This window comes from Eptatretus burgeri, chromosome 7, assembly GCF_056783735.1.
Source record: "Eptatretus burgeri isolate ZD-2024b chromosome 7, Ebu_testis_v1, whole genome shotgun sequence".
Taxonomy (NCBI): Eukaryota; Metazoa; Chordata; class Myxini; order Myxiniformes; family Myxinidae; genus Eptatretus; species Eptatretus burgeri.
The window spans coordinates 69,095,775-69,113,018 of NC_140967.1; the positions used below are offsets into that span (position 1 = coordinate 69,095,775).

Below are 17,244 nucleotides of genomic sequence, written 5' to 3' on the forward strand. Positions count from 1 at the left end.
ATATATACATATATACATATGAAATAATCTTTCTTACTAATAATATGTTGTAAATATTTTCAAGTGATTGTGTGTTTGTACGTTATTCTTTAATGGCCAAACCGTAGCACCTCGAGGTCCCAAATTTTCGGTGTAGGTACTTCAGAATCTGGGCAAGGTTTTACGTTCTCGTACGTAGTCCTTGACATCCATTTTGAGGCTACCAAAGTCTGCTGTAAAGTATATTTTGAGGTGTGGAGTTATGCAGTGCTGCTGCCGGCCCACAGGCAAAGGTTAATCGCCATGAGGCCAATAACTCCATCGCTTTTTAATGTTCAACACGTCTGAAGCCACCGCCGGGAAAAGCTAACCAAGCCAGGCAGCACCCGGTATAGCCCCCTCATCAACCCCCCCCTCATCAATCCCCACCCCCCTCATTTGTGTGTTGCACAAGCAAAGAGAATACATCATGCAAAATGCAAATACGTAAACCACTCATGCGACTAGTCTGAGCCCTTATGACTACGGCAGTGTGCGACATTTATATTACAATTACCGAGATTCACTTCGGTCAACTGACGAATGGGATAGTCAGTTGACCAAAGTGAATTATGAAAAAAGAAGAACATGATTGGTCAGTTTAAAGGTTAACATTATTCTAAAAACGAAGAAAAATACATTTCACAAATACACAAATCTCATTAATTGACATTTTTTTGTCAGGTCACAAACATACTGATCTCACTTTTCCATTACGATTGTGATATAATCCATGCTGTGGATAAATCAGTAACCGTGATTTAACTGCTGAATCTTTACCTGTATTTATGATGTCTACGATTTGCACTTCATAATCCTTTACACATCGGTAAACTTTAAAATCTCTCCTTTCCGGAAAAAACATTTGGAAACAAATCTTATAACGTGTTATTAGTTTGTTAGCACGGCCGTTTTTCACTGCATTTCCGGAATAAAATCCTCTTATAACTTGACATAAGCGTTTCATTATTTGACTTTTTAATGCCAGGACAAGGACTTCCTGGTAATTGATCATACCACAGAGTATATATCGGGATGAGTTACAAACGGGAGAAATTGACTTCGTCAAAAGTGCATTCAGTCAGCAAGTGTCAATCGAACATTGGCCTTGTGCTTTTTAAAAGCATGACACTTTTACACAACAGAGTACTCTGAAAAGCATAACTTTTCATCATAAAATGTTGGATTTTTTTGATAAAGTACCATTATTATGTTGACCTTTCCTGCAAATGCAAATTGCTTATTTTCATGTTCCGATCAATATTGTGAGGTTTGTTTTCATTGCAAACGTGTAAGATTAGCAAATGTGCTGTGGAACCCAGAGTGTCAAATCATCAGCTCGTGCATGTGCAACGTTCGATGGAGGATAAATTAAAATGTTCGTGCAGCCAAAGGTAAAATAAATCAATCAATTATATTAACTGTAGTGTGATTTTACCATATGTATGAGTAAATGATTTTATAGTCATTTCCACACAAATGCTTTTTACAACAATTTTAACCTCGTGACCAACCCAGCCTTATGGTATTGCATCCACTTTTACATTCGGATTTGGATTAACTTATCACTCTTGAATCGTAAAATATATATATATATATATATATATATATATATATATATATATATATATATATACATATATATATTTAATCTATACACATACAGTATATACAATATATCGCAGACGAACACACACAAATATGTATATACATATTAATAAAAAACCTGTACCAGACTCTTTACAGAAAATTGGTGCTCCCGAAGCAGTTTATTGGCAAGAGTTATACTGGGTAGTTTGCCGTTGCCTTCCTGGTGTTGTTTGTCCATGCTATGCTCTATTCTTTTTAATGTTGAGCATCAAGCCATGAAGCAGCATGTACTTTATTATATAAAGTGTTTTTTTATGACTCGATCGGGTTTTGAACCACTGACTTCCAGACTCAGAGTAGACTGCTGAATGGAATACATATATATATATATATATATATATATATATATATATATATATATATATATATATATATATATATATATATATATATATACATACACACACACACACACACACACACACATATACACACATATGTATATATACTTATTTATTTATATACATTATATATATATATATATATATACATATTTATATATTAATTTATATATAAGCATATATATTTATACATACATATATATATATATATATATATATATATATATATATATATATATATACATATACAGCATATATATTTCTTTATATATATATATATATATATATATATATATATATATATATATATATATATATATATGTATATAAATATATTACACACAAATTGGATATGTATTTATGGTGTTTACAACAACATTTGTGAAGTGTCAGCAAGGTTGCGGAAATAATCTATTTAACTACACAAACATTGTAAATCCGAATATAATCAATGAATTTACAGAATGTTTGCATCGGCATTGCAGCTTGTTTATTTTGCGTTTAAGAAAAAGGAAAACCAAGAACACAACTTCAGCCACCACACTCCCACACTCGGCGGATCAATTCAATCGTTCAAAAGCATGACAAGAGAGTTCACAAGGTCACCTGGAAAAAATACACGTGATGCAAACCTTGAGGAGGTAAACGCCTGAATTGTAAGCTCAGTGAACAAAATGTGCATCCCAAGGGTTTTCACCGCAAATGCATCGCTGTGTACATGCATTTGTCACGTACGTCGTTTACACATTTCTACAGCCTACAGTGAACAACAATACAGGATTTTGTCAAAATGGTATTTTTGCACTCGTTATTTCTATTCCTTGTGCTATTGTTGATTTTTTTTGTTTTTCGCTTCTTTAGCGCCAGATGGCTTTGCCTCATGCAGGTGTTAATGTTGCACACCTTTTATTTTATAAATCCACGAATTCACGTGAAGGAAACAATAATATAAATTTCACAAAAAAAACACTTCAAACAAAATGTCGAGCAAAACGGTGCACAGGATTTCAGGTTGGAATTACGGCTTATATATGTGTTAGACATATTTAATGAACTTGGACTATATGCTCGACTGTCATGAAGTTTACACCGAAAAATGTCATTTTCCTGTGTGTTAAGTTTCCTTTTTTTTCTGCGGAATTCACAATTTAAATTAATTTGAGTTGCTTTACAAAGGTGGTGGAGAGAAGCCATGAGTAGAAAGGGTAGAAGGAGTAGGAGGAGGAAGAGGGGAGGAAAAAAGGAGGAGGATTCGATGTTTCATCCCATTATCTCATTCATTCATGCAATGAACCAACGAGAGTTTGAACAGAATGAATGCTTAACATTCATGTATGCAAGGGGTGATCAGCAGGTCCGTGGTCTAACACAAGTACCAAAATATAATCAGGGTGATTATTGGGTTAATACATTTAATTTATTGTAAAAGGATTGATGTGTGGAGAAATATCGGTTTCCTTCAGGTCAGTCATTGTTTTTTTTTACTCAAATATTCCTTTCCTCAGATATTAGGTCGTTAAATAATACTTCTCGACAAAATGAAGCCCATAGAAAGTTAAACTTATAAATGCAATAACTGCAGAAATAAAGAGACAGATTTAACAACTTGTAAGGTATGAATGCAGATTTCATTTGATTTGATGCACAATTCTCTTTACAGTGTTGATGCTCCTGAAGCAATTTCTTGGCAAGGGTTATAATGGGTGGTTTGCCATTACCTTCACAGCATCGTTTGTCCATGCTCTATCCTTTTAAATGCTCAGTGACAAGCAAGGAAACAACAGGTACCTCTTTCTTTCTTTTAACATAGAAAGTCTGGTATTAAATCGGTCGGGTTTGAACCACCGACTGACTAGACTCAGAGCGGATGTTCCAGTGGATGTTCTGCAGGGTGAATCAGAACAATATATAAACACTAAAGTGCTGAATTTCAGAGATGCCATTATTAATTTGAATGAAAATTTCTGCATAATATAATTAAGGCGAGCACTTAACATTCTGATTTTTTTTTTGCAGAGGAACCCGTGGCTGATCAATATGGAAAATAATCATCTCATATTTGAGCAGTGGAAAAACATCTCAAAGTGTTTATACATTATTCTGATTCACTGTGTGTGTGTGTGTGTGTGTGTGTGTGTGTGTGTGTGTATATGTATATATGTATATATATATATATATATATATATTTATATATATATGTATATACTGCATGTATATTTACTGTGTATATATATATATGTATATATGTATATATATATATGTATATGTATATATATATATATATATATATATATATATATATATATATATATATATATATATATCGAAACATGAGTGTGACGAGCACTCCGCTGATCCCCATTGGAAACAGTCCACACCAAAGCATTGCCTCCAACACAGAGGCTTCGGTCCAGTGACTCTGTCAAAGAGACAAAGATTATATAGTCATCATCAGTTAAACATCAAACCGAACCACCGATCCGGATTTCAGGCTTATTTGTCCTCATCAGGATTGTATACCAATAAATATCTAACCAGTGATGACCACATTCGTCGTTTATACATCAGACGCACCTCTTTAGGAGGCTTCGCTTTGGTGTGGACTGTTTCCAATGGGGATCAGTGGTGTGCACGTCACACTCATGTTTCGATTTTCCCACTGGTCACATCACGTGCCTTCTGGTTGAATGGTTTGCATTAGTGGGAACAATTGTCTGGGTGGCAGACAGATGGTTGTTCTGTACGGATTATGCGCTTTTACCGTGGGAGACATAATCCATGGCGATGCTCACCATAACAGTCAGGAGGTGCGTCTGATGATGATGATGATGATGATGATATGATATATATATATATATATATATATATATATATATATATATATATATTTGTGTTATTTGTATTATTTGTATTATTTGTATTATTTGTATTATTTGTATTATTTATATTATTTATTTGACTTGTATTTATTTATATGAATATATATTGTGTGTATGTATGCATTTTTGGGTTTATATACAATTCTCATTTTGAAATGGCAAACTATATTATTGTTTTTGTTTACATTTCACTGGTTAAGCCACATCTTCCACTTCAAAGCTATTCATGCATTGTACAATTTAAAAGCGCTTCATGGACCGATATTAGAAAATTGAATGACATGTAATAATCTGATAAGTATTATTGAGGATCTTATGTTGCAGTTATATACTCTGATATGTATGATCATGTCCCAGTTAATTTTACCTGCGCGTGGTCGCACAAGGAGGCTTACCGGACAACTTACCGCTAACATCCAGAACTTCGGGCTGTCCGTACGAAGCTTCGAGCGAAGGCACGGAGAGGCCGTGCTGTAAAGGCGGCGCTCCGCAAGTGCCGAGAGATCCCTGTTTCCCATATCCCGAAGCCGAAGTGCCAAACCAGCTCGCGTGACCCGAACTTGGTGCGTACCCAGAGTGGTGATGATGCATGTCCAGTGCCGGGGACACATTTCCGTGCGTTGAGAAGTCGAGGTGAGAGACGTGCCCTGCGCACGTCTGCAGGCCGTACGTTGTGCCAGATGTCTGCCCGCTGTGGGAATGGTGGTGCCCCACGGAGTCCAACACGGATCCCAAGCCGCCGCAAGAGGACGTGGAGTTTGCAATCCCTCCGGTGCACAGAGTACCACCGCCAACCCCGCATGTGTTCACACCTTGCCCACACTCTCCAGGCAGAGAGGCCGCACCGCACGCACCCGGGAAGTCGAACTGCGGGAGGATGTGTGAGCCAAAGCCGTAACCATATACTGGCTTGAGTGCCTGGCATTTTCGGCGGAAGCCACGCGGACGGCGGCGGAATGAGCCCTCCTCGAACATGAACTCACTGGTCGGGTCTATGGTCCAGTAATGACCCTTACCCGGCCGTCCGAGTCCCTTGGGCAGTTTAATGAAACATTCGTTAAGCGACAAGTTGTGACGCACGGAGTTCTTCCAGCCCTGGTAGGCACCGCGGAAGAACGGGAAGCGGCTCTGCAGGAACTGGTAGATCTCGCTGAGCGTGAGGCGTTTCGCGGGGGAGCTCTGGATGGCCATGACGATGAGTGCTATGTATGAGTATGGAGGTTTCTCCGGTCTCCTGATCCCTCCACTGCTCTTCTTGCTCTTTCCTGCCGACGTGGTCTCAGTAGCCGGCGTCATCGGACCTCCTGCTTTGCTCTGAGAAGAGTCCTTCTGGAGCTTCGCTTCTTCGGTGGTCATGGCTCGGGCGGGAGTTACTCCACCAGGACACGCATTCAGGGCAATGGACGTCCGAGATTCCGGGGGGGGGGATGCGGCGAGGGTGGGCTTTGGAGAAAGATTTTGGAGGGGTGAGAGAGAGAGCAGATGGGAGGGGCGAAGAGCACAAGGGAGGGGTGACCGAATAGATGGGAGGAGTTTTTGCCCCGCCCCCTATAAACAACCTTTTAACTCACCTCACCATCCCAGCATCTTGTTCTACCAAGACATACTCTGCTTTCATGGAGCCGCCTCGAGCCATCGAAGCCTAAACCCCGACTGCATATCGAGTGCTTTTCTAGGCTCCAGGTTCGTGGATCCAATCAATAAATCGATCAGATGTGGACTCCTTGATTCACGTTTCGGTGTCTGATGAGTCTTGCTCTGCAGGGTCTGGATGTGAGCCCTTCCCGTGGGATCGCAGATTAGATTCGAGCTCGGATAGGGAGGCGGCAATGCAGTTGGGATGGGGGCTCTGGAAGGATAGGGGAATGGTTTGTGAGAGGAGTTGGTCTCCCAACATGGAGTGGAAAAGGGGAGGGGGAGCCGAGTCGAGAGGGGGGCACGGTAGTGGGTGGGGAGGGGGGGATTCTCCCGATTACCTCTTAATGTGTTTGCAGTAGCCCTAACTTACGAGTCATCCTCAGTACAGACTGTTTATGAAATAAAGGACATAAACTAGGTGTTCACCTTCCACTGTCCCTGTGCACGTTAAAGGTAAATGTGTCAAGGATATATGACATGGACCTTACATGTAATGTAATTGAAGTAAATTGGGACGAGGCATGCTTTTATTTTCTTGTGCTTGTACATGATGATTACGTAAATTATTTTTGAGTTGCCTTTACGAGTTGAGTGAAGATTTGATATCTCTGACTTATCATGACTGTATCGGGGGTCCTGGGATAAGTCCCTCGAGCTCGATTGATGAGGCTCACATAACGCCGGGCTCCAAAAGTAAACTGCAAGAAAAAAGAACGATATGTGTGTCTTCTGGACAAGGAAATCACAAGGTCCTCCGCAACTCGATCCACCCCAATCTGCAACCACCAACATGTACCAGGTGTGAGCCGAAAGCACTTTACCACCTCCCGCGGTTTGTACGTGCACATCATCCACCGCGAGCGCCGTGGAGACGCCATCGCCGCATGGGTGCTGATTCCGTGGGTCGGTGTTCTCCTGTGTGTTGTGTGTGTATACATATGTATATATATATATATATATATATATATATATATATATATATATATATATATATATATATATATATATATATATATATATATATATATATAATCATTACAGAGTATTGGTTCTTTCGAAGCAGTTTCTTGGCAGGGGTTGGGCTAGGTGGTTTGCCATTGCCTTTCTAATAGTAGTTAGGACAGGAATTTGGAATTTATTCAGGATACTAGCGATAGCTCACCCACGTTTCACCAAGGTCACCGTGGGACATTTAACATCTACCAACTATAATATCTGCAGACGGGACACCCAGTTTAACATCCATCCGAGGGACGCATCGATACATCACGTTGTCTGTTAAACACTGGGATGATAGTTTATAGCTGGGTCAGGATTTGAGCAGCCAGACAGCTTTGAGGTGAGTGTGCGTACCTCTACGATATACTATATCTTTACATATATATATATATATATATATATATATATATATATATATATATATATATACACCATTTATTAATTTTCTTCAGCAAAAAAAATTCTACTCACAACAATTTGAATTACAGTATTTAATGAATAATGCTATTCCTCTGGCATTACATTAATATTTTAAGCATGTTGTGCAAATAATAGTGACAACACAATTCCCTATACTTAACATTGTTATTAGTCTCGCCCCGAAAGGGTTGCAAGACCACTGTAACGCGCCTCTCTGTCTGTGTGTGTCTATCTGTTTATTTTTCTTTGCAACCGCCTGTCCGATCAATGCGAAACATTAAACAAAGGACAACTCCCCATATAATTTTGTTTTTTGATTACTCTGACGTCATCGGTCACAAGGTCTGGCAGCTTTATTGGGGAAAAGGGAAAAATATTAGGCACCATTTTCTCCGAAAATGCTCAATGTAAAAAATTGAAACTTTGCATGTCATCAACTGCCCTTGTGGTATATAGGGTGTTAATGATAACATCACCGGTGAAGTGGTCTATCAGCCATAATTGGTTGAATCAAAATCCTTACCTGAAAAATCTGAAACTTCATATATCTGATCTATGAACTGAAGTGAGTGAAGAATTAAATTGATCATGTCATCGATGACGAGGTCTGGTGGCCATATTAGATTTAAAATAAAAACGTAAAAAATCTTCTCCAGATCCACTTGACAGATCGATACGAAACTTCGTACATATGATCGACGAGCCATGGGGAATATAGTTTGAATATTGTTTTTCACATTCATCTTCATTGATGCAATTTATCCTTAATGTGCACAAAAGTGGTCGTTAAATGTCCTCATAATCAATCAATAAAGCTATGAATAATGGCAATGTTTGTGAGATAATAGGGTGCATGGATGATATGGGTATATGGGCCATAATAGTAATGTGTTCAGTTAACGATGGTATTTTTGTTCATAATGATCATGTGAGACAACATGATGCACTCTACCGAGTGCAGTTTTCGGTTTGATTGGAAAACTCGATATAGTTGTTCCAGCATGCCTAAAGTAGGATCTTTATTAATTTTTAAGCCAGTGAACAATTTTTCTCATGGCTGAGACAATCAATCAACTGGGCTGCATGCATAAGTTTTCCAGCCTTCCAAACGAGTCTCCAAAACAACCACACGATGATATTCTTTGGTGTTTTTTTCCCCAAAGGAGAACTCTCGGAGATCGCTCAAGAAACATTTTAGACCTTGTTCTCATATAAAACTAATTCTTTCCAGCCAACTCTCTCGAAAAGTTGTATGGAAACAAGACCGACAGAAATCACACTGTTGTGTGTTTTGTTTTAGTACATTTATTTATTTCTGTTTCCGCTTGTGCATGACCTTCAACTCACCGTTTTATCTGGACATCTCTATAACGCAGGTCGTCCTCCATCTGTCTGGTACACCCCAACCCCCACCACACACCACCTTCCCTCATAGCGCTCTTGCTCTTCCTTTTACATTAAACGCTGATGTGCAGGCCTCAAGGATGAGCAATCCGTCTCGATCAGCTATCTGAAAAGCTTTAAGTTCACTTGGCTTTGTTGATCATACCACAAGGTTGTAGCACCAGAAGGACTTGGTAGGAACTGGTCGGCCACACGGGGTGACTGCCGAGGTGCCCAACATGGTCCAGGCAACAGGGATGCTCATTCCAACAAACCCGCACCATTGCGCGCATTCTGCGCATTCACAACACATGCCCCTCGAAGAGATTCGTGGAATTTTGAGTCGTTTATTGTTCTGCACCTCGCAAATGAACTCGCACGAATGTCGCGGAAATTGAGAAATATGTAAAAAATTAACGAAAAACAAAACCATCAAAATGGAGGTTTAACTCATGTGACTTAACATGGCATCAATGATTAGCAAGTTTGGGGATGAAAACATGAAAGATTTTTGACAATAACGGAACTATGTTTATATCATTCTTCGATAGCCTGGTGTTGGTGCAGTGGTTAGGGCAGTGGCTTGGGATCCAAAAGGTCCTGAGTTCAAGCCCCGTTGGGCCACTGAATTAATACACCAGGGGGTTGACTCAGCCTGTCATCCTTCCGAGGTCGGCGAAATGAGTACCAGTGTACTGAGCCGGTGTATACCCCGGTTAAAATAGGTGTACCATATCCCTGTGTCGTAAGAGGCGACCAGGGTTGCATCAGGAAGGGCATCCAGCGTAAAACATGTGCCAAATCACTATGTGGATCATGCGGATGATTCGCTGTGGCGACCCCTAAAGGGAGCAGCCGAAAGAAGAAGAAGAAGAGAGTTTATATCATTCTTCTTTCATAACTACTATACATTTAGTTTTATATGATCAAACAATCATAAAACCTATGTTCCCAAAATGGATGGGCCGTGGAGGTTTGATTGTAAAACTGAAAACTGAAAAAAATTAAAAATAATCATGGGCTGGGGTGAAAGGTCATGGAGGGATTGCTCTGCCCTCAGACCATGCCAGCGGTCAGTAGTGGGTGAGCGGAGAGCGGCGTGGCATGTCATTGATAATGCACGGCCCGAGGCCATAAAGGTGGGGGTGACACTGGAAGAGGGAGGAGACCACCCTGACCCGTGCAGAGAAGGTTGTGCTGCCAGAGAGTCCCAGGCACCTGAGTCTCGCCCTGCTGAGGTTGGAGCCATGCTCTTCTCTCTCTCCTCACCAGTGGCATGGGATGTTTGCCTGCCCAACCTGCCAGGACTGCATGGGACCCCGTCCTGCCAGACTGTTGGGTTTGTGCTGACAACTCTTTCTGTCTTGTCTTACTCACTTTGTCTCTCTTTTGTGGTGTGTCTGATAGCCATGAGGCATAAATAATTGAGGCTCCCATTTGTTTGTTTGTTCTGTGAGTGCGAGTATCGGTGAGAGGTAAGGGGTAAATTTATTTACTGTAAAAATCCTGTAAAATGCCTGTGAAAAAAGAAAAGCCTGTAAAAGTGACTGGTGACCCTTCTGTATTTTCACATTCATCAGCCCTGAAATGTCAGGCTAAAACTGAAATTACATACAAAAACATTAATTTATTATACAAATTGCTTATACCTTTATTTGGGTAGTGTATATATGCCACAGACTGCTGCCATGATCGCTCTTGAAAATAATAAAAAACATCCCGTGGTACATACATGAATCAAAAACATGTCTTTTGCTTATGTGCATATACATTACACCGAAAGTGGTTATATAGCTCGGTCAATTTCAATTGTCTGACACCCGAGGCCTGTGGCCGATGCGGCTTCATAAAATGGTGGCCATATGATTTATTTTGAGGTTGCAATTGTGGGCAGAGTCTGGCGAGCTGTTTATCCAATGGGGCGACGGCAGTCTACCCACACATACATGATCCAAAAATGATCTGGCATATATATATATATATATATATATATATATATATATATATATATATATATATATATATATATATATATATATATATTAGATTACGAACTGGTTATTCATTGCCTTCCTTGTGTTCCCTTCCCCATGACCATTTACTGTTCTTATTAAAATATACTTAGTCTCACGATGAATTCTGGCTGTTGTAGTTCTTCATGGCAATTATAAAAGGCCCGTTGAGGGACTAATTGGCTGAGTAAAATAATGCTACCTATCCAGCCAATACCGTGCACCTCTCGGCATTGCTCGGCCCTAATTTGGATGAGGCATACTGTACCAATAGTGTAAGTGGAAAGACCGTATCAGAAGTGGAAAGACCATAATCCGGTCCGGGACCGCTGACTTAGCTGACCTTTATGGTCGCATTGAGGCGATTCACCATATTTGAATCAGGCAACTGGGATGACCAGATGACTACAACACACACACACACACACACACACACACACACACACACACACACACACACACACACACACACACACACACACACACACACACACACACACACACACACACACACACACACACACACACACACACACACACACACACACACACACACACACACGTATGAACTGTATGTGTGTACAGTATATGTATATATTTATGTGTGTGTGTGTATATATATGTATGTATGTATATATTTATGTATATATACGGGTATATATATATGTATATATATGTATATATATATATATATATGTATATATATATATATATATATATATATATATATATATATATATATATATATATATATATCATGCATGTGTATATACAGGATTATAAATAATTTCAAGTGTCTGTGCAATTTTTTTGTGCATATATTTGTTGCTCTTTCACAGCTGAAGCCAAGCAACTCGAGGCGAAATATTTTTGGTTGTAGGTACTTCAGGATCTGGGTATGGTTTTAAGCTACAACACATTGGTCTTGAATGCCATTTTGAGGCTACCAAAGGCCGCAATAAAGTGGATATTGTAGTGTGGGGTCAGGCAGTACTGCCACCAGCCCAAGGGCAAAAGGTAACCACCACGAGGCCAATAATTCCATTGCTTTTGAATGTCCAGCAAATCTCTCAACTTCCTCTGGGAAAGCTCACCACCATGAGGGCAAGAACTCCATACGTTTTCAATGCACAACATGTGCCAGAACCCCAATGTCGTTTTTGCCCATCCTTCACTGGGGACCCAGACAAGTATATGTATATATAATCGTGCATTTGTTTGAAGTTTGTATCGAAATGTGTAATTTAATGTTACTCTGATATATAATTATCCCTTTCAATCTTTCAAAAGAGTTCTTGCGAAAAGTCATTGGTGATGGGCACAGCTTGAAGGGACTCATTGATAGCACTGAGGAGCCCTTCATGATGACCCCTTGGTGAGGTCTGCACTGCAGACTCTGCAGACCCCTTTAAGAAGCAGAGATGCTGCTTTAATGTGACTGAGAACAGAAGCTAAAGCGCTACTCGAGTGCGCCCCATGAGCACCATTCACATGGTGTCTGAAAGCGAGTGGGGGTAGGGAGGAGAGGGGGGTGGCTCATCTCCCCACTACCCATACAGCCTCTGCCTCAGCTTTCTTCATGGTCAATGAAGGACTTTTTTCAGTGGGATAAAACAGAATGAGATTCGCAAAATTGTTTTTGGCATGTGACAAAATGAGTGAAAAGATATACGCTTTTCCTCGACTTGAATAGCAGATATAACTCTGTATTTTTACTGCAGTGTGATGGTATATCATATATATATATATATATATATATATATATATATATATATATATATATATATATATATATATATATATATATATATATATATATATATATATGTGTTTCTGTGTACATAATATATACATATATATGTATATATATCTGTACATGCACACAAATGAGGTGCTTTGTACCATTATGTACTCATGTATTATCGGAACTATTGTGGTAGAAATGTTACTGCTGGCAGAAACAGGAAAAGTCAGTCATATGTATGTATATTAATAAATAATTGTGTACATGTAGATATATATATATATATATATATATATATATATATATATATATATATATATATATATATATATATATATATATATATATATATATATATATATATATATACCAGATGGGCATAATGGTTGGAGTGTCCACTCTGAGTTTGTAATGTTGGTGGTTGAAATCCTGGCCAAGTTCAAGCCAAAGACCTGTTTTTTTTAAGGTTGGTTCTGCTTCCTTGCTTGACATTTGGCATTTAAATGGATAGAGCACTGACAAACAATGCTGTGAAGGCATTGGCAAACCACCCAGTTTAACCCTTGCCAATAATTTTGCTAATAATAAGATGAGAACAAGCCGATTAGAATTTGGTGAAGGTCCAGATGCAGATCTAGCCTATCGCTGGAATGCAAAATGTAAACTGTTCACCCTGGCGAAGGTATGTGCTCTAACGAGCGCAGTTCTCATTTAATACATAACCATGTTTCACTGTTATCATATGTACATCAACTCATTGATTAGCTCTTTCCCCTACAGAGTGAAATATGGATCTTCTATCTCGAACGTTCAGCGTTTAAAGCTAAATACTGACACCGCATAGTGACATCATCAATCTAATGCTTCATATTGTGGGACGGTTATCAATGCCTCTCCATATTTGCCTCACCTTCACCCTTCTAAGTTTATTTTGTTTTGTCTGATTAAAAAATAATGAACTCGATGATGATTCATCACTGACAGCATTGACGAATTTCTATTTGAATTTCTTTTCGCAAGCATGTTGCCCTCAATTACTGTTTTGCCGCCTTTTTGTTGCAGTTCCAGGGTGAATTCCACACGTTCATGTTCACATGCTTCTTACTTTTAAGAGGTCCAGTGGTTGTTGATTTCCTGAGCAAATTGAATGATTTTTGTTTTTTTGGAATCCTTCTGCTGGAACTGTTTTGCCACATCTTCTACATTCCTATGTTGTATGTACATCTGAAATGTTATGAAGATAAAAAAGTATATGAATCGTACGTAAGAATCTTTTTTCTTACGATCCCAGACCTGTACGTGGGACTTTATATGAGGGCTCGGTGGAATGCAGTATTTGGCAAGGTGGGACTCTGTCCCTGACTTCTGTCAGGTCAGGTTCGATCTGTGACCTGCTACAGGTACCATGTAAACCTGTACTAACCTGTTCCATGGTCGGGTTGTCGGCGACTAAACCGTCTCCCCCACCAGGTTTTCTGGTGAGGAGGGTGTTTGGATATGGACACCCAGCAGGATTAAAAACAAAACCTGTCAAAGGGCGGAGGAGCTCCTTGTGAGCCAACGGCCATCCATATCTAGTGCCCAACTGTGTCTGCGGACGTCCTCCTGCAGTTGGGTCACTTCTTATAAGGAGGTTGGTGGCAGGATTTGCACTCCGGCCACCGTAAAACCCTTCATTCCGCAAAACGCAAAAAAATCTGAAAACCCACTCCGTGGGAGTACCTCCTGTGCAGCTTCCCTTCGCAGGGCAGCTCACCGGATGACGGGATTGGGGCAAAGCCTTCGGGACCCCCAATCTTTGATAGGAGGGAAACCACGGGGTAACATCCCTGGGTCAGATTGCGGGAGAGTGTGTCGGAGTGGTGCTGAGGTGTCATCCACCAGACGGCGGTCTCCTTGGGTTAACCTGAGGCGGTCCCTTCGGGTGGGTGCCTGGAATGTCCTATCCCTAAGAGAGGATGATCACCTGTCTCTGTTATCATCTGAGCTCAAGCGTTTGGACATCGGGATTGCAGCTCTCTCTGAGGTTCGGAGACCGGATTGCGGCGAGATAATGGTGGGTGGTTACACCTACTATTAGTCTGGTCGCTCTGATGGTTACCATACCCAAGGAGTTGCTGTAGCTGTGTCCAATAAGCTGACCCCAATGATAATTGAGGTAACACTGGTCAACGAGCGTATTATGAGATTAAGGATTCGTCACTCCTTAGGTGTCATTTCCCTGGTCTCTGTTTATGCTCCGACTGAGGCGAGTGATCTCACCGTGAAGGATGCATTCTACGCCACACTCGAGTCTGTGGTTGATCAGTGCCCCAGACGAGATACACTTCTAGTCTTAGGGGATTTCAATGCATCGACTGGAACTGATAGGGATGGTTATGAGGTGTGTGTTGGTCCCCATGGGTCAGGAACTATGAACCAGAATAGCACTAAGTTCCTTGACTTTGCAAGAAGTCATGGACTTCGGGTGGCTGGTTCATGGTTTCAGCGCCCACAAGCTCATCGCTGGACTGGGTATTCCAACGCTGGCGGTGTGGCAAAGGAGATTGACCATGTCCTCATTGACGGTCGTTGGAGGATGATCCAGAACTGCAGGGTCTACCGGAGTGCTCAGTTCCTCAATACTGACCACAGGCTTGTTGTAGCAACTCTAAAGCTGCACCTTAAATCCTGGAGAATGGTACCATCCCAGCCGAGGCTGGATGTTGCCAAGCTCAGGGATGAGAGAGTAGCTGAGGAGTTTGCGAACAGGCTGAGTGGACACTTGGGGGTTCTGGGTGCTTTGGGGGGTCCTGAAGAGTTGTGGAGCGCCTTCAAGACCACTGTACTTGATGTTGCCGGTGGATGCCTTGGAGCTCACCGCAGGGCAAAGAAGAATTTTGTCTCTCAAGGGACACTGGATACCATTGACCAGAGTCGCAGGGCCAGGCTGAATGGCAGAGCTGAGCTGTTCAGGGAGCTGAGGCGTAAAACTGTACGTGCACTGAGGGTGGACAAGGAGGCCTATGTGCGAGGAATCTGTGAGGGGGTAGAGCATCACCTGTGGACAGGTGATTCTCGTCCCGCTTACAGGGGAATTCGCGCATTACGTTCATCCAAGCCCATCCCTTGGAGCACTGCAGTTCGAGCAGAGAGTGGTAGGCTCGTGACAGAGGAGTCTGAAGTGAAGGCCCGCTGGGCCGGTTACTTTGAGCGGTTGTACCAGGCTGATCCCCCAGCTGTCGAGTTGGACGTCAAGGGTGTTACAATCCCTGTTGCTGACCCTCGAATCAACTGTGGTCCACCTTCGCTTGTGGAAACACGGGCTGCGGTGAACCAGTTGAAACGGGGCAAAGCTCCAGGGATCTGTGGCATCCATGCTGAACTTCTCAAGGCTGGTGGAAATGCTGCACTCGTGTCGTTGCATGCAGTTTTGTGCTCTGCCTGGAACACAGGCATCATCCCAACTGACTGGAAGAGGGGCCTTGTTGTCCCTCTCTGGAAAGGGAAGGGTGATCGCCAAGACTGCAACAACTATCGAGGGGTGACGCTGCTCTCAGTGCCGGGCAAGGTCTTTGCTCGGATAATTCTTGATAGGGTTCGCCACCATCTGCTTGAGCACCAGCGTCCAGAGCAGTCAGGCTTTACACCAAAGAGGTCAACGATTGACCGTATCCTTGCACTTCGTGTCCTCACCGAATGCAGACGAGAGTTTCGGCAGGGGCTGCTTGCAGCCTATGTTGATCTCTGTAAAGCGTTCGATTCAGTGAATGGGGATGTCCTCTGGAGGATTCTTGGTCTTCGTGGGGTGCCACCAAAACTGATCGATCTGATGTCTGAACTCTACTCTGGTACTGAGAGTGCTGTGAAGTGTGGTGGTACCATCTCTGACTTATTTCCAGTTGTTACTGGAGTTCGTCAGGGATGTGTACTTGCCCCCACACTTTTCAGCACTTGTATGGACTGGATTCTAGGGAGGATGTCGGAGAGATCAAGTTGCGGTGCGTCATTTGGGAATGTCAAGATCTCGGACCTTGACTTTGCAGATGATGCAGTCATCTTTGCGGAGACTTTAGACATCCTCTTGGGGGCCCTCGAGGTGCTGAATGAGGAGTCGGAGCCGTTGGGATTACGGGTTTCTTGGGTCAAAACTAAGATCCAGGCTTTCGGTGACATCTTGG

The 17,244-nt window shown here is 41.5% G+C and overlaps 1 protein-coding gene and 1 long non-coding RNA gene across 3 annotated transcripts in view; one reads left to right on the forward strand and one right to left on the reverse strand.

The window, feature by feature from the left end:
- LOC147023488 (forkhead box protein F1-B-like) overlaps positions 1–6,392 on the reverse strand; it is a 128,312-nt gene extending 121,920 nt beyond the window's left edge. The window contains exon 1 of the mRNA XM_085888935.1: positions 5,296–6,392. Coding sequence (XP_085745061.1) covers positions 5,296–6,244 — 949 coding nt within the window. The 5' untranslated portion in view covers positions 6,245–6,392. The remainder of the gene's footprint in view (positions 1–5,295) is intronic.
- Positions 6,393–6,399: 7 nt separating this feature from the next.
- The window catches only part of LOC147023490 (uncharacterized), a 153,521-nt gene continuing 142,676 nt past the window's right edge, over positions 6,400–17,244 (forward strand). For both annotated transcript variants that reach the window (XR_015060214.1, XR_015060213.1), the window contains exon 1: positions 6,400–6,571. This is a non-coding gene — a long non-coding RNA (uncharacterized LOC147023490). The remainder of the gene's footprint in view (positions 6,572–17,244) is intronic.